The following is an 18,013-nucleotide window of genomic DNA, read 5'->3' as shown; positions in this document are numbered from 1 at the left end:
TGCAAGCGCTAGACGTCTGTGAGTTTATTTACAGCATGTGCTTGAAATGTATTCTGCTGAGAAGAAATTCAGAAAGAAAAGTTGTATCTTTGTGTTTTGTTTTTTTTTTTAAGATAAAAAATAACAACATTCTTGAAATTTGTGCACAACAGAACATATGACCCTATGCTGAATCATCATTATGTCCGGCAATAAAAAGAGATTGAAATAAATCGTACCACTGAATTTTGTTTAAATTAAAATGCTTCAAAAGCGCAACAAAAAAGAAAGAAAAGGAAACTGCAAAACCTTATAAAAAATATTCAGACCTTCTGAGCCTTTTGTGCATTTTAAAAATACAGTCACAAACCACAAAATGTTTCATTAGGTTTTTCTTTAATACACTGCATTAAAGAAGTAATTAATAATAATTGTGAATTGAAGGAAATTATACAGTGCTGTCCTGTGCGATAGTACTTGGTCATTTTACAAGATCATAAAACACATTTTAATGAGATAAGTATGTCATTTGTAAATGCAATTTGCAGATGTTAAATTATATGTTTGTATGTATTAGAGAAAAAACAAACAACCTGCTTCTATTTGAAAAAAAAAAGGATCACTGCACTCTGCTATACTGAGATGAATTTATGTCGAAGAAATAAAAAGAGATGTAACAGGAAACAAAGCAAATCTGACAACATTTACCAAAGTAATTATGAAAGCAGAACAGCTAAACTGATATGGGAGGCATAAAAAAAAGAAAAAAAAGAATAATCTAATTTTGACCAGTTCTTTGAAATGCGGAAATCTCAAAAGAGAAATGAATAAAAAAAGATACAAAGAAACTTTCCATTTGAGCCAGTAGATAACTGACGTTTGCAACCTTTCTTACCAGCAGCTTTAACTGCTTTTGTCTCACTCAGCTTCACCACTTGAAATGGACTTCGTGAAAACTATTAGTCCACATTCTTTGCTACTGAGCTATGAGCTCTTCCTGTTTGCAGCAATAATCAAGAGTCACTCAGAGATTCGTTGTGACCAGAGGGAAGAATTGGTCTGTTTCCTGAAATAAGAAATTCAGTGTTTATTACTACTGTAAAGCTGTTAGTCGCATTAGGCTGATGTTTAGGAACCAGTCTGGGAATATCCATGAGAGAGTTCATGAAAAAGTAGATTAAAATCAATATCATAATATTTTATCTCATTGTTATTTTTATTATAATATTGATTATTACTGTTTCCTTTTTTTGTACTAAGTCAGTGGATGTGATCACACAAAAAAATGGAAATAATAATCATAATTTAATAGAAATATAAACTAGAGTGTGAGAGAAAGCAAACAAATAAGTGTCAGTGTGAAATGTAGTTTTGCAAAAAAGATTTCCTATTTTGTTTCCTCTGGCCTAAAAGGTTGAATGTGATTTTTTTTTTTCTAGAAATTGTTTAATAAGCAAGAAGGAGACACTTAAGTTTATTGGTGGTGCTTTAGTTTGAGTCTTGACTGTGCACATTCAAAACACTTTCAGTTTGTTTCACCACAATGGATGGGATAAAAATGAATGAATGAATGAATGAATGAATGAATGAATGAATAAATTAAGCCACTTACAGGTAAAACCAGGTCACAGAGAACAATAGAGACCTGAACAAATCCAGCTTTAAGACCTGCGATGGCTTTACGATGCGACCTGGCTCCGTATGAGGAAGAGAAGCAGCTAAACTAAACCAAAGTGATACCTAACATTATCTCTCCCAAGCATCCATTCAGCTGTTCATCATTCAGATGGAACCAGACGGTCAGAATGGTGGCAACAAAAGAGTGGAAAATCATACAGCTGAGAGGCGAATGATTTATTCATGTATGATTATGTATTCCTCAATGAAGCCTTGAATCTATCTCCATACAGTCTGCCAATGTCTTTAGACATTTTGGGGTTTTTTTTACAGGACACTCTTCAATTAAATGGTGACGAGACTGATTCAGCTCGCATAGAGTGTAGTTTCATGTAGTCAGTACAGCTGGCTATAAGCAGGTCAGTACCAGACCCTCCTGGTCCTTTTAATTTCACCATGATACAATTTTTTACTAGTTTTTCTAAGTCTGGCTTGGCTTGTTCTCATCATGTTAACTTTTGTTTTATTGACAGAGATCATGCAGTGCCTTGATGATACTGTTTGCCCATTTACAAGTTTTTCATTTTTTTTTTTTTTTGGTCACACTTGGATGTTTTAGATGAACAAAAAAAAACATAAAATTTGGACAAAGAATCATTTTTAAATGATTATTTGATTATTGGAAAAAAAGCTATCCAAACCAACCTATGAAAAAGTAAAGTGTTAGCATTTAGCTGATGAAAATGAGAGCCGGTGCTCTAGATGTTCTGATGGTGAGACACTAATGTGCTCTTGGAGTAATTTTGGTAGGCCAGCCATTCCTGGGAGGATTCCATGTTTTCTCCTATTGTGGACACTTCTTTACATTGGGACATGGTGTGCTGCTTTTTGGGGTCTTTTAGCCTAAGCCATCTTGCAAGACAGGTTCTGTGTAGGTGAATTTATAAATGTAGGGGTTAGCCAACCAAACCAGGCATCAGCTTTGTGGTTAACAAGTTAATTCATGATTTTAGAAGTGAGACAGTTATGCACTATGCAATTAATTTTGCATCTTCTAATGAACAGACGTGAAAAGTGAAAGCAGGCAAACCTTACAACTGATGGAAAAATACCAGCTGTCATCCTTTTTCCTCTCTGAAAGTTCATCAGCGGACTGCAGGTCCTTAGATCTGTCCAACAGATAAACATATGGTTCTCACATTTCAAATGCGCAAAGCCAAGTGATGGGAATAAACTCAACAGCAGAGCAAACAAATGGCCCTCACCATCAGAGTCCGAGAACACCCATACAAGAACCGCAGTGGTACTGGACTGTGGTACAACACAAACACCCACGTCCGCATGCAGGCCTTTTATAAAACGTAAGTAACTACTTCTCATAATCATTTGCTTTGACTGTCACAGACAAATATCACATCTTACACTGTCACGAATGCAATAAAATCAGTCTTATCCTTAGGGGACAAAAAATGTCTCCTCTCAGTTTTGAACTGACATGAAAGCAAAGCAACAAAAAAAGGAGAAAGGTACCATCACAGAATAAAAAAAAAAAAAAAAGCATGCATGGCTGCTGAAGTCACACAAACATCCAACTCCAGACACATCTGTTTCAATTTGGAATAAGAGCAAAAACATGCTCCTCCTACCATTAGAGTAATAACATGAGGTGGAAAACAGACACGTCAGCTTGTTTATAGAAATGTTGCTGCCTTTTGCAGAAACGTATGGCTTCTCTGAGGTTTTCGAAGCTTTATGTAGCCTCGTGCTGTCGCAGGTATTTAGAAAGCAGTTTGAAGAGCAGCAACATGAAAATCCAGAGGTTATAGGCACAAATTTAGGATAAAATTATTTTCAACTTATATACTTACATATGATTGGTTGGGAAGTCTTAGAGAAAGTTTTATATTTGTTATTCAGTTTTAAAAATAAGACTCTTGAACCTTTCAACACTTTGTCACATTATGCACTACACTTCTCCTCTTTCACTAGAAAGTAGTGATGTGTTCCTTTCAATTGGGGCTTCAAAGCGTGTGTTTCATAAACCAGGAGGATATTTATGAAGCGCATATCGAGGATTGTGTTGACGGTGATCGTGCAAGCGGCGACCACAAGTCAGGTTGTACCATGTGACTATACAGGAAGTGGGCCACCAGTAAATAGATAAATAAGGAGCTGCAAAATGATGTTATAGTTAGTACTGCGTTGCATGCATTTTTGCGATTTGAATGAATCGGGGGTTCAAACGCATCGCAAAACTGAATGCAAATATCAGTTATTTTTGGAGATGCTCAGCTTGTTTTCAGCAGAAACACAAACCAGATTTACTAATACAAGTGTTTTCTACATTTAGACAAATCTTTTTTTTTTTTTTAAAGAAGATTTTTGCACAAGATTATGAAGATTGGGTTACAACACCAAAATAAATTTTTACCCATATCCTTACTCTACAGCAAGATTTTCTTGAGGATTTATGCAAGACTTTTCCTTCTAAAACACTGTTAAAGCAATTATTTCAATTATTGTCGCCTTTCAGTCATGACTTCCCCAACCATCATAGATATCAAATACCTTCTTAGAAGTTAAACAATTATAAAGGTCACATTTAGTAGCAGAGAGAAAGAAAGAAAAAGAAAAAGATTTGTTAATATAAAGACTTCAGTTTAGGCAGGAAGGTTTCATGGTACAACCCCCAAAAAAACTAATGTTATAATTTTTTTTTCTGGAAGGACAAGCTTATTATTGTCAGGATAAAAGACACGATTCATGAAAAGCATTGCTTGAATTTTCAGCTGAAATGCTTACATTGCAACGGTGTCAGCGCCCGGCTCTTATATCCTGAGAGAAACTAAGATCCCACACTTTTTCCATCATCTCCTCCTGGATTATTTACAAGTCATGACAACGTGCTGTTTTAGAGATTTCATAACAAAAGTCAAGCATACAAGCATTTTGTGTTTGGATTGTTGTCAATCTGGAGCCACCCAGCAGCAACGCATTCACATGAAGACTAATTCAAACCATAAAAGACACAAAGGCCCACTCTGCTCATGCCATACAGGTTCCTCACTAAAAATATTCCAATCTAGATTTGGTTTGCCTCCAAGATAGGAAAATCTAACCCCGATTATCTAGATTGGATGGGAACCGGAAAAGCTGCAAGACACAGAGGAGTGCTTTGAGCCGAGGAAAACTCCCTCCTCTTCCACTTCGTTCATGTCTTCAGGCTTGTGTGCGAATGTATCCAGCTGCATCCAGTTTCTTCTTAGGATAGGAGTTTATATACTGTAAAATCTTTATCATCTTGAAGATGATAAATGTGTAAGACATATTTCATTGAAACATGGCAACAGCCATGTCTGGTAATGTTCTGCTTTTAGCGGCAGCTTAGCAGGAACTGTTTCGGTTTCGTGTGAAGCTGCTATTGGCTCGACCGACAAAAGTATAACCACTGTTATAATGAAGCAAAGGGAACAAAATGGCCATGCATTTAGTTCTGATTTGAGTCAACAATGCATCCACCATACAACAGCACTACAGCAGTAAATCTTAAAAGTGTGCAATTTAACACAATCTGAATAATTAACAACTTCCATGACCATTCTATCGTCTCTTAGAGAGGATTTTTACACCACTGATGGAGAGATGGTGTTGATTAGAGAATTTAAATAATCTGTCTTTGAGATTAAATGTGGCATAGTGAATTAATAAAACCTGCAGAGCATCAGCAGACACTAACCGTGAATGTGCAGCATGGTGAGTCAAGCCGACTGGCAAAGATTAATCATTGCATTTATTAACCACAAAGTTCTTTGATTTGGATCTGGAACAGATGATAGTGTTTGTGAACTCTGACGTCACAGTCCTTTAAAATTATAAAAAGATGCAAACATTCAGAACTCTCAAAAGACTCAAAGCAATTACTTATGATGGTATTTGCCTTATTTAAGCTTATTGTCAATCAGTAAATATGATCTTTAGGGAGTTTTAGGAGTTTAGATACAACAGGCTCATTAAACCTGATATATTAAACTTCATTACTCAGGTTTTCTACATTGTATTTTTCATATTGGTGAAGTTACAGCCACAAACTTGTATGTATTTCAATGAGATTTTAATTGATAAACCAAAAAAAAAAAGAGAGAAGCTAATGGTCAATTGGAGGCACAATGACACACAACTTTCAAATTCTTGTACAAATAAAGATCTGAAAAGTGTAAAAAAAAAAAGTACATGTGTTCAGCCACTACTATCATGTTGTAATGAAAAAGTTTCTCATCATAACATGACAACTATGTGCAGATAGAATAACGCAAAAATGTTTAAATTCAACCCTGCTGTTTACAAAGCTTTACAACTAAATACAAAAAAAATAATCTTCTTTTTGCATTTCAGATAGTTAGGTGCTATTTTTTTTTTAGAGTCACATGAGTTTAGTACACGTTTTCATTCTTCAATTCAAGGTTTATTTAAGAGCAGAAAAAGCACAAAAATATCAACAAAATACTCTTAATAGAAATATGTTAGAATAAAAATAGCAATGAGAGAGAGACAGAGAGAGAGAGAGAGAGAGAGAGAGAGAGAGAGAGAGAGAGAGAGAGAGAGAGAGAGCGATATGACTCTGAAAATCGTCGGCGACGAGACGGATGAAAGCTCTAGATGATCAAGTCCAGCTCAAATGTATTCCTCAACAACTCATTTTTTTGCCTGATAAAAAGAAAATAAATGTATTACAACCAATACAAACAAATTAGCATAAAACCTTTCAGAGACTACACATTATTATATTTCGTTTTTGATCACTGTACAGCTTATTTGACATGGTTTCACAATCACGTTTAAAACCAACAGAGACACAAAAGTACCTTTTCTGTTCAAGGCTCAGAAGTCGAACTCATATCTGCTGTTCGGAGATTTCTGGAGTTCTGCTGCTCTGGGTCCTTCCGGCAAACAGTGCAAACCTTTTCGGAGGTAAAGGCGTAGAGGAGTGGATTGATGCAACTATTTACAAATGATAGCGCTCCAGTAACGTTCCATGCAGTTCTGCAAAATTTCAACAGGATGTCGTTCTGGAGGCAAATAGCTGCCACACCCAGCAGATTTATGACATGATACGGAACCCACAGGACAAAGAAGCAGACGATGATACAGGTAACCAGTCGGGTTGTTTGTCGATTTTTAAAAAGGGCTCCATGAGTAACTTTCCTTTGGAGACTAATGTATGTAAAGGCAACCAGAGATAAGGAAGCAAACCCCACCGTGGCCTCTGACAGCAGAAGTGCTACCCTCCTGGCATCGGTAGAATAATCCGGTTTGCAACGTTTCAGTATTGGATCTGTCTTCACCTGTCGAACCACAAAAGTAGGGACGGACAGGAGGAGAGCAACCAGCCAGAGCAGACCCAGCAGCACTCTTTTTGGTACCCGTTTGCAGTCTATACGGTGGACCACCACAAGGTAGCGCTGGACGCTAACTGCAGTCACAGTGAGCTGGCTGCCATAAACACTGCAGTACACAATGCCTGACAGAAGCTTACAGCTCAACACACCGAATATCCAACTGTGGAGTAAATTGTAAATCCAAGGCGGAAGGGTCAGCAAGCAGATGAGGTCAGAAATGGCCAAGTTCAGCATCAAGCTCCGGCTCAGGCTGGACATCTTCTTCCAGTTAGGCTTGAGAAGAATCACAGCAATGTTTCCAGGAACGCCCAGCATCAGACAGATGGACAACACCACGGCGGGGATGAGACCTCTGGAGATCCATACGGAAGAAAGAAGATGCTCCGGTGAGGAGAAGTTGGAAGGAGCAGCAGTGAAATCCATCCTGGGTCTGGTTGTGGAAGTTGCGCTTTGAGTAAAAAGCAGAAAAGGAAGTGAGTTGACAAAGAGGAGCTTAAAAAAAAAAAAAAAAACTTTTGACGCCTATGCTTGTCTGCATCACTCTGCTTGCAGAAGGTATAGATTTGTAACAGTTGATGTGATGTTTACTTTTACTTCTGTAAAACATTAAAAAGATGACTCAGGCTGTCTAAAGTATTTTGTAGTTAAATCAAAGAAAAAGAAGCTGAAATTTAAGAAATGACATTTTTGTCTGCATCTGTTCACTTTGACATGCAAATTTAAAAGGGAAGTAAATAACATGTAAAAAAAAAAGCATTTCTTTTCATTAGGTTGTAGGAAGATCTGTAATTGATATGGTGCATTATACAATCAACACAATATAGTAGTATTACTTTAAAGTCAAGGTTCTAGTGTGAGCACTTCTTTTTGACCAGCCCATTGGTGTTTTGAGGTTTTGACACCTATGTGGTTTACAAGCACGTTTACCATGCTTTACTAAAAACCCGCTAGGCTACCTTTGTTTAGGATCGTCAGAAACCTGTGTTGTAATGCACAAGTTGAAAGGGGAACAACTGTTCAGCAAGCGAATGAATACATGTCATATTTTTGAAAACAGTCATAGAGAAAAACATTGCAGTCATGTAAAACAGTGTTTCTGATGTGGAAAACTCAGGGCCCAATCTTTGCATCTTTTAGATGCAGCCCGTAGAAATCAGTTCACAGAAGCAGTAAAAATGATCTTACATCAATTGTAGTGAATTTGATTTAGTTATAGTGAAGTTCTTCTGTTCTTCTCCACTTGTAAGATTTCCCAGGCATCAGCCACTGGTGACAAGAGAAACTTTTGTCACAAGTGAAACTCTTATCACGTGGAGCATTCTGTTCACACCTCACCGATAAACCAGAAGTGTCAAAGACACATACATCAGCCTTTTAAAATGTAAACTACAGAGTTGTGATGCTGCACCATGCTCTAATTTGTGTTGCATGCTCCTAATCTGATGGAGTATCCTAGGTGATTACAGCGATGCAACATAAGCAAAATGCTTTTTTGACTTTTCCTGAAACCTCTCTGTTGAGCCTCAAACAGACATGATGGGTATTTTTGCAGACCGTGTCTTTCCATATGCGTAAGCACCGAATTATTCAGTTCTACCAGTCATTTGTTTACAGGATGTGAAATTGGGTCATGAGCTCATCACCTTTCCCCATTGTCTTTTCTTTGTTGATGTTTATTTATGACCCTTTACTATTTATTAGGGATTTTGCATTTAGATTCAATTCAATCACGATTAGATTTTACAGAATATTTCATCACATTTAAAAAAAATATTTTTGTTTTCTCAGAGGTGACATGGGGGTGTTATGTCTAGGGAGCTATGGCAAACCCTAACACTCCCCACCTCACCCGCTGAATCCTTCGCTCCTCTTTCCGTCACATGATCGTTGATTTCATTCATCCTCCTGGACTGACACTCCTTCTGAGCAAAACATTTCCCAACATGAGAGTAGGATACAGAGCAGTGGGAGAATCCTTGCTACATACCCATTCATTTATGTTGCAGTTTTAATTTCCAGGTCAGGAACTGATTGCACTGGTCAGCTTGTAGTCCACCAAATACAAAGATACAGCTTCAATATTGCGAAGCAGAGCATTGGCCGGATGGGACTGTCGGCTGTTTGCAGGTAGGAACGTTGAACATTTTATTTATCGGTTTGTCGCTGTAGCGTCGCTTTTTCTAAGTTTTGAGATGGAGAAAACTCTAAAACTCTTAATTTAATTTCTAGTAGAAGCTTTGCACTCTCTTTTGTCATGTGTTGACGTTAATTTAAAACAAAGTAGTTTATATAGTTTAAATGTCGAAGCCCTGCAATCTCCCCTCTTAACAAAACGATCATTGTTCAGAAAACTAAATAAATAAATAAATAAATAAATAAATAAATAAATAAATAAATAAATAAATAAATAAATAACTGTTGTGCATTAAATACGACAAAACAGTTTTAAACGTAACCTCGACCATTATAAACTTTGCTCTTGATGTGCAGTGCTGGTTATGAACGGAAATTTGGCGCCATCTGCTGGTCAATTAGGATTTTTGTCAAGTATTTTGCCCACCCCAACATGTTTGGATTTTCAACACTTGCGTCACAATTAGAAAATATATATTACTAAGAATCCTGAGTTTATCACTATTTCGTCAAAATCTGATGTTGTACATTTAAGAAACTTATGTTGCTCTCCAGGTCGGTGGGAATAATGAGTCTTTATGTTTGTTTGTTTGTTTTTTTCTTTTTCAGAGGGATGAGCCTTAAACTTAACATGTATATGCTGCTCTTTGCAGCCGCCTTTGCATTTTCTGAGGTTTTTGGCAGCAGCGAAGAGAGCAGTTCACACACATGGACCCGGCAGAGGCCTCCAAGGCTGCTGGTTACACACAAATCCATTATGAACGCCAGTTTGCTTAGTGGACGGATGGAGGACAAAATGAAATCAACAACTAACACGCTCTGTGGAACAGAGTGTCAGAACAGTCCACCATCATTGAGCCAAACTGAGCAAGAAAGGATTCTGGGATACCAGACCCTGTATGAAAATGGCACGCAAACACATACAGATGTCAGCTTGGAGTGGATGAACAAGACCTCGGGAGGAGCTAGTGCAAAGCAGGTTCATATCCGCAGGAAACGGCAAGTTTTTGGAGCAGATGGACGCTTTGTCATCTCAGATTCAAACTTTATGACTAACTACCCATTCTCCACAGCGGTCCGCCTTTCCACTGGTTGCTCTGGCGTCCTAGTGTCTCCAAAGCATGTGCTAACAGCGGCACATTGTATCCATGATGGCAGAGACTACCTGGAGAATGCCGGGAGCCTTAAAGTTGGGTTGTTGCAGCTCAAGCATGATGGAAGACTGAGAAGAAAGAGGGGAAGGAGACGAAGGGGTGGTAGGAAACAAGATAAGGTACATTTGAGGAGAGGAGAAGCAGAAGGTGAAGAGAAAAACAGTGTTGGAGGATTGAGAAAGAGAAGGGGAGGTGAAGGGAGAAGACGAAGGCTAAGGAAAATAGGCGATGAGGGAGAAGCTACTGCTGGGAAAAAGGAATTTGAGAGAAAAGGTAGGAAGGAACAGCGTCTCAGTCGTAACCGGCGTCATGTGGCGCCAGAAAAGCAGGCTGTGTTTCGCTGGTCCCAAGTTAAACAAACCCAAATCCCTCAAGGATGGATACACACCAACACCTCCTCCAACTCTGAGTCTCTTGACTACGATTATGCCCTCCTGGAGCTGAAGCGGTCTGTCAAGCAAAGGCACATGGAGCTTGGGGTGGCGCCACCCTTACTACCTCTGGCACGAATTCACTTCTCGGGGTACGACGCTGACAAAAGCCTGCTGGAGGGAAGTGGAGGTGAGAAGGTCGTTTATCGCTTCTGCTCAGTGATAAAAGAGTCAGATGATTTGATGTATCAGCACTGCGATGCTCAACGCGGTGCAGCTGGCGCAGGCGTTTACATCCGTTTGAGGAAGAAACCCAGACGCAAGGGCGGGAGGTGGAACTGGCAGAGGAGGGTGATCGGGGTGTTTTCAGGCCATCAGTGGGTGGAAGGGGATCAGGACGGGCAGAGGGACTTCAATGTTGCAGTAAGGATCACACCTCACAAATATGCGCAGATATGCCACTGGATTTATGGAGACTCAGGTTTCTGTAATGAGGTTTGAGCTCAGTGATTGACCGTTTCAGAAAAGTGAAGGTCAGGGATGATGCATCAAGTATTAATTCAACAAAATATAGAGCAATTGGAAAAATCTGTGCAGCGTTAAACAGAGAATAATTGTGATCTTGTATATAAAAGGACAACAATGACCATCCTCATGTCAATCGATGACACAGTATTTTTCTTCAGTGCACTGTTTTTACTCATTGTATTTTCAGACTTTCTGCTGGTTTCTACAGTTGTTTCTTCAATCTCAATGCCAGAAGGAAGCAATATGAATTTTTATACATTTAGCCTTACAAAGCATGTATGTTTTCAAAATGTTTGTATTCAATAACACAGATAAAATAGTTTTTTTTCCTAGTGTAGTATATATTTCCAATACAGTGGACCCCCGCCTATATGCGGTTCAGTATTTATTGATTTACCAATTCGTATACTTTTCTGTGGAATGGAACTCTAAGTTATTTGCAGAAAATGTTTATATTCACAGATTTTATATCTGAAACACTTCAAAGAAAATGCATCCTGGGAAGCTGAAATCCCTAGGCGCAATGCCTCTTGACACGTTTTTGGCTGCATTGTCTTTCCTTGATTGTAGTCAATCAAGGAAAGACATTCATTGTTCTTGGCGCCGATTGGCTGCAACCTCAAGCAGAGAGATAAAGAAGATTGGATGTTACCCTTGTGGTGCCATTGTGCATATTCATGCATTTTAAGGTATATTTAGTATTTCAACTATTAAAATAGGGAATTATAAGCATTTTTAGGGGGGTCTGAAATATTCATAGATTTGTGGGTGGTTGTTCCTATAAGCCGTCAAATACCAGCGATCCACTGTAGATTAGTTCTGGATTATATTGCAGGTGTGACTTGTGCTGAATCTCTCACAAGAAGTAAACATTTCACATCTGTTCAAACTCAGTGGATCTGTTCTCATTTTGACATTGCATCATGATTGCATTGTCTTTTGGTCTTTGAAGAAGGACTCTCCTGTTCTTTCTCCTGTCCATCTCGAATAATTTTTACATGTAAAATTGTTGTTGATGTTATTAAACTCTGAATTAAAGCAAATATCAGCATTCCTTAAACACTTGTATGTTGTTTGCTTGTTTGCCCTTACAGGACAATTTGCTTTATTATCAAAAGTTTAAAGGACTGACCTTTTAGAGTTTTAATTCCTTTTCCTGTTTTCGAAAACCATCTCCTGTCTAAGACAATTATAGACTCAACATGCTATATAACCTATATATATAACCTAGCCTCAGGAACAAGAGTCAGAGCAAAAAATAGTATTTATCATGTTTTATCTGCTATAAGGTGAAGAAAATAAGAGTGAATTGTGCAACCTCACATAAAACGAACAAAGCAAAGAACAAAGACCAGAATTAAAGTCTGAATAAAAAAAGATTTTACTTGTCTACAATCTTCTTGCTCTTAAATTTTGTCCAGTAAATCTACATGAACATGTTTACACCATCATTAGTACTGCAAAGAAAATATCCTCCGAGATGCTAAACCCTGAAGAGAAAATCCACAGGCTACATACACAATTGATTATGTTTTACCTATAAGGACCAAAACCAGCTGAATAAAAAGGCTCCACTGTGCCTGAAAAGTTATTTTTTTCAGTAAGCAGATTCACAAAGGGAAACAGATTGTATACATCTGTGTAGTTACACAGAGACTGATGTTTAAGTGTTTATCTTAAGGTATTTTTTCGCTTACATCTAACATTTAAGATTAGAATATTACATCACATCAATAACAAAAAGCAAATATTTTATACTGATGTTGACTTAATAGGTTTAATATTCTGCTTCAAAGTTGTTACTTTTTTGAAAAAGTACTTTTGATCTCAAGAAGCAGTCTCATTGGAACCTATATTCTTTTTAATAGAATATTACAGCATTTTCACAAGATATATTTGTTGTTTAATCTCCATAGTACAAAAGCCCACACAGAAAATAACTTATTAAAAAAAACAATGCAAGAGATTAACTTTCTGGAAATACCTCAGTATTCTACACAAAAACAAATTATTACTGTTGGATGACTTTATACACCATCTGGAGCTACAGAAAAGTACAGTGTGTCTTTTCTGTCGCTCCAGATTCTGTTTGGTGCTTACAAATAAAGTCAACTAAGCCCAGTCATTTATACATCCCAGGTGATCCTAGATATCAGATAATACAGTCACGTAAAGTTTATTGCATAGTTATTGTCTCGCAGCTTTCACTGCTCTTGATGGAGCACGTAGAGACAATAAAAAATAACTTACGATGTTTTCTTTGACTTTGCAGCAATCCCTGATGATGGTACATGATGACGATGTTTCTAAATGTCTTAATGTTTCAAAACTCTACCTATGTCTGGCGACTGGGTGGTTTGGAGGTTCTGGCTTTGCACCTCTTCCTTTTTTTGGCAAACTACGCACATTTTGTTAGATGTGAAGGCATACAGAAGAGGATTCAGGCAGCTGTTTACAAATGTAAGTGCCTTAACAATGTCCCATGTGTCCTTGCAAAACTTCAAAAGTCTTTTATTGTTCAAACACATAGCAGCCACACCCAGGACATTTATGACATGATACGGAGTCCAGACGACAAAAAAACTCACAATGATACAGGTTACCAGCCGAGTCGTCTGTGGATTGTTGAAAAAGGCAGCCTGGTTCACCGTCCTGTGAAGGCGAAAGTATGAAAAAACTACGAGAGCAAAGGAGCAGAAATCAAACAAAGTCTCGGCCAACAGTACAGCCACACCCTGAGTCGTTGAAGTATACTTAGATTGACAAACTATCGGCTGCTGATTTGTTGGCAGCTGTCGAACCACCAGAGCAGGGACGGCCAGGATGACCGCAGCCATCCAGAGTAGAGCCAGCAGTGGTCTCTTCTTCACCTGTGGAAATCTTCTCTGATGCACCACTGTTAGGTAGCGCTGGACGCTCAACACAGTCACAGTGAGCTTGCTGCCATAAATGCTGCAGTACACAAGGTAGGTTAGGATCTTACAGGCCGCCAGGCCAAAGCTCCAGCCATACAGCAGTGGGTAAATCCATGGCGGAAGGGTCAGCAGGCACAGCAGGTCAGAAATGGCCAGATTCAGCATTAGACTCTGGCTCAGACTGGAAAGATGGTGCCAGTTAGGCTTGAGAAGAATCACTGCGATGTTTCCAGAAACTCCCACAAAGCAACAGAAGGACATCACCGCCACTGGGACAACACCTTTGGACTGCAAGGAGGGAGGAGGCAGAAGTCCTGAAGAAGACAAGTTGTAGCTGGTGGAGTTGGACGGCTCCATGCTGAGTCTTGCTGGTAAGGTCGAACTCTGACTGACTGAGGCTGCTGAACCAAAGAGGAACTAAGAAATAATTACGCTGACGTAAATCGTCTGATCTATATCAGTGATGTGTTTCTTCTGATGAACCAATCTAAACGAAATTGTTATAACCATTTATTTAAGATACACTTATATGGCTCTTTTAAAAACGTTTTATAGGGGGCGTCAAGTATTTAGAGATTTCGTATTTGCTGGCTGTTCTGGTCCTTAACACCTGAAAATCCCAGGGATCCACTTTAGCTTGTAGTTCTGGATTTCCTGCAGGTAGTCAGTGATGCTTCCATTTATGTGCTGAAGCTCTGAAAAGAACAAAGAGTGAGAACTTCACATCTGTTCACACTCAGTGAATCTCATTTTGACGCTGCATGATAGCATTTTATTCTCTTTGTAAAACGACACTGCGTTTGATCCATATATGTGACCTGTCCAGTCAGAACATATTTTATCAATTACAGTTATTGTTATTAGACTTTAAATTAAAGCAAATATCAGCATTCCTTAAACACCAGCTTGTTGTTTGTTTGTTCTGAAAGGACAATTTGTTCTATTATCGGTTGTGTGATGAATTGACCTTTTAGGGTTTTTTTTCCTTTTCCTGGTTTCAAAAACGGCCTCCTGTCTTAAATATAGTCATTACATGTTATAAACCAACCACAAGAACAAGAGCATCAGAAAGTCGGAGCAAAAATGTGTTTTTGTAATGTCTTGTCTGCTCTGAGGTAAAGAAAAGTGTGAATCATGTGATCTCACAAAAAGCTTCACTTGTCTACAGTCTTTTTGCTCTTATGTCCTATGACCACTTTAGTTTTTTTTCAGTTCAGTAAATCTATTATTTAATAAAAAATCTCTAATGATTATTACTACTAATAATATCTAATAAGATAATTAAAAAAAATTATTGTTACAATTTTTTGTTTTAAAAACAAAAGTTTTGTACTCGCATTTTATGGCCTTTAAGTGTTATAACAGAAAATTATAAAATTTAAAGGTTATGTTCTTCATGTTAGCTTAATACGCATCACTTTTTTCTGATGGTTATCAGTATTCATTTCCCTCATCTTTTTAATTTATATTAAAATTATGGAATTGTTGGAGACAAGTCTTTTAACCCACATGCGAGAACACCTTCAAGAGAAGCAAGTAAATGAACAATAATGAGTTTATTGAATCCAGGGGAAAGGGGAATGGGAATGAGTTCTGGAACGGATGACCAGATCGTCTGACTGTCAACGAGAGGCGACAGGTTAGTGAGAGTGGTTGAGAAATCCTTTGCAAGAATAAACAGAGGAGGTTGTACTTGGAGAGGATAATTTGGTTGTTAGCAGAGCGCTGGAGAAGAGGGCTTCGTTGGAAGGCGGATAGGTTTGTACTAACTAGACTGAAGAAGCGGAGTCTGACTAGGTCCAATTGTAGAGAATCTCCAAGTGGGTTCGGGACAGCTAACACCTGTGGTGTCACGAAGGGGAGTCCACTGGAGACTGACCGAAGGCAGGGGAAAGGCGAGCACAGGAGGAATGGCGTCCACACAGCAAATTCAGAAGTGTCAGATTTCCAGTGCAAGTGTGGAATGTTAAGAATACAGTGTTAATTCAACAACATGAGTGTTGGTGAGTGAACTAATGTAACCAAGGCAAGCAAACACTAAAGCGACGAAAAGTCGTTCAGTCGCTACTTATATACAGTACACCCAGACTGCGCTTTCCAAACTAGCTGCAGGTACGTCTACGGGGTTGACACGGCGTGTCTCCAGGGACTCGTGACTACTGGCGGCATCTGGTGGATGCCACGGGAAGCAGCAGGTGCTCCAGGAAAATACAACTCAACAAAAAACAAAAGGGTAAAGAAACGAAAAAACAAAACAGAAAAACACAGACCCTGACAAAAACAGACATATATCGTTCATGTCATTTATAGGACACTCAACATTAACCCTAAAATCATTAATAATCTTCATAAATATCTATTTTGAGAATAACCTATTTCCTTCTCTGCTATTTAATATGTACGTTACCATGGCTCCCTTTAGCTTTGAATGGCTAATCTTATGAAAGGGCAAAAAATACTTGTTACCGAAATCATATTAAGACAAAAGGTGTTTTATTTTATCAACAGTTTATCACACATCACTAAAAGCTTCTGAGGTGGCCCCGCGTGTCAGAATGTTCTCAGGTCATCATGTTGGCATGGCTACGGGACTAAAGAATGATGTCAACAATGATGTCACAGACTCCTTTGATGTCACAGAGGTGGAACTCTTGACTTTATTGTAAGATTCCCTTTACATCACTTTGAAAGAGATCGTCTCTGCTTACAGAAACTGCTGCAAACCTTTTACCCTAAAGTAGTTGCTCATCAAACTAAAGCTCAGAATGTTTGACTTTGGAAAGATTTCAGGATTCGTGTTCCCACACAGAAATCTTAAGAAGAAACTTTGTAACAGAGCTTGCAAACTTTTTGACAAAGTTTGCAAACGTCTCAAAACAGTCAGCACTATCCGGAAAGAGAATGAAACTTTGGCTAAAGAAGTCAAACAAATTGCCATGAGAGTAGAAAGCACACAAGGTCTTGAAGATGATTGTAAGTACCTGGAAAAACAGATAACGACTGATCGTTTGATAAACCAGAAGTTAAAGCAGCAAGTTCATGATCTGAAAATGAAACTGGAAGCGCAAAAAGTCTTGGAGGAAAAATACAGCACAAGACAGGAAGAAATTCAGAGACTGGAGGAAAGCAACGACAAGCTTCTAGAAGAAGTTGTTGCCTTGAATTTGAAGTTGAAGGATTCAATTGTATTGAACGAAACCTACAGGACACTAAATGGCAAGAAGAAAATTTTGACCCAGCAAAACAGCTTTTTCCCAAAGCACGTTKAGAGWSYMMMAMAAARWKTTWYAMRASMMCAMAAMAMRRRSWCTGTCAGACAACAGCAAGGTAAGTCTTCACACAAACAAAATGGCAAAACCTCAAAAGCTACTCTTATGGACAAACTTCAGAGTATGACCTCCCTTTTTTCCTCAGCAAAGATTGACAAGTACGATTGAGATGAGCCAATATTTCCGAGAAGAACCAAAACTGATATGAACTGATGCCTCTTGCCCCTTAGAGCAGTTCAAACAAACTGCTCTAAGGACGAGATGTGGCTGCAAAACACACAGCCCTGGTGCTTTTCACCAAGGGTTCAAATTCCAACACTTTGTTTCTGCATGGAGTTTCCACGATATTCCTGTGCAGATGTGGGTTCTCTCCAAGTGCTTTGGCTTATCCCACTATCAAAAAAAAGCAACATGTTAGTTTCTTTTAGATTCCCTACATTTCCCTTCAAAAAACATTTATGGATGCATACATGACAAACTTTGTTCCACCAAAGTGGAACCATAATACTTCATGCAGAGTATCACAGAAACTCTGCGTGGAGTTTCCAACGTGCACATGTGGGTTCTCTCCAAGTGCTTTGGCTTCTCCCACCATAAAAAAGGAAACATGTTAGCTCACTACATTTCCTTTGAAAAAGAGTGTATGCATGC

General features: G+C 38.5%; 3 protein-coding genes across 3 annotated transcripts in view; 1 reads left to right on the top strand and 2 right to left on the bottom strand.

The window, feature by feature from the left end:
- Positions 1-6,222: 6,222 nt before the first annotated feature.
- LOC103457718 (leukotriene B4 receptor 1-like) lies at positions 6,223-7,461 on the bottom strand. The gene is made up of 2 exons (XM_008398071.1): positions 6,459-7,461; positions 6,223-6,300 (listed from the first exon to the last, which is right to left on the bottom strand). Exon 1 carries the CDS (start codon positions 7,413-7,415, stop codon positions 6,468-6,470), a length of 948 nt encoding a protein of 315 aa, XP_008396293.1. The 5' UTR covers positions 7,416-7,461; the 3' UTR covers positions 6,223-6,300; positions 6,459-6,467.
- A 1,463-nt stretch (positions 7,462-8,924) lies between these two features.
- Positions 8,925-12,238, top strand: LOC103457717 (serine protease 23-like). The gene is made up of 2 exons (XM_008398070.1): positions 8,925-9,119; positions 9,735-12,238. Exons 1-2 carry the CDS (start codon positions 9,097-9,099, stop codon positions 11,149-11,151), a joined length of 1,440 nt encoding a protein of 479 aa, XP_008396292.1. The 5' UTR covers positions 8,925-9,096; the 3' UTR covers positions 11,152-12,238.
- Positions 12,239-12,639: 401 nt separating this feature from the next.
- The window catches only part of LOC103457716 (leukotriene B4 receptor 1-like), an 8,781-nt gene continuing 3,407 nt past the window's right edge, over positions 12,640-18,013 (bottom strand). Inside the window, exon 2 of the mRNA XM_008398069.2 lies at positions 12,640-14,788. Within this exon, the coding sequence (XP_008396291.1) occupies positions 13,494-14,450 (957 nt within the window). The 5' untranslated portion in view covers positions 14,451-14,788 and the 3' untranslated portion in view covers positions 12,640-13,493. The remainder of the gene's footprint in view (positions 14,789-18,013) is intronic.

The sequence above is a fragment of the Poecilia reticulata genome, linkage group LG21 (assembly GCF_000633615.1).
Source record: "Poecilia reticulata strain Guanapo linkage group LG21, Guppy_female_1.0+MT, whole genome shotgun sequence".
Taxonomy (NCBI): domain Eukaryota; kingdom Metazoa; phylum Chordata; class Actinopteri; order Cyprinodontiformes; family Poeciliidae; genus Poecilia; species Poecilia reticulata.
The sequence above is the reverse complement of the archived record's forward strand: the minus strand, read 5'-3'. Positions and strand labels throughout refer to the sequence as shown.

Excerpts from the sequence above, each read along its gene's own strand:
- LOC103457718 (XM_008398071.1), bottom strand. The coding sequence starts at position 7,415 with ATGGATTTCACTGCTGCTCCTTCCAACTTCTCCTCACCGGAGCATCTT.
- LOC103457717 (XM_008398070.1), top strand. The coding sequence starts at position 9,097 with ATGGGACTGTCGGCTGTTTGCAG. Across the intron at positions 9,120-9,734 it reads GGACTGTCGGCTGTTTGCAG|AGGGATGAGCCTTAAACTTA; the intron begins GTAGGAACGTTG and ends TTTCTTTTTCAG.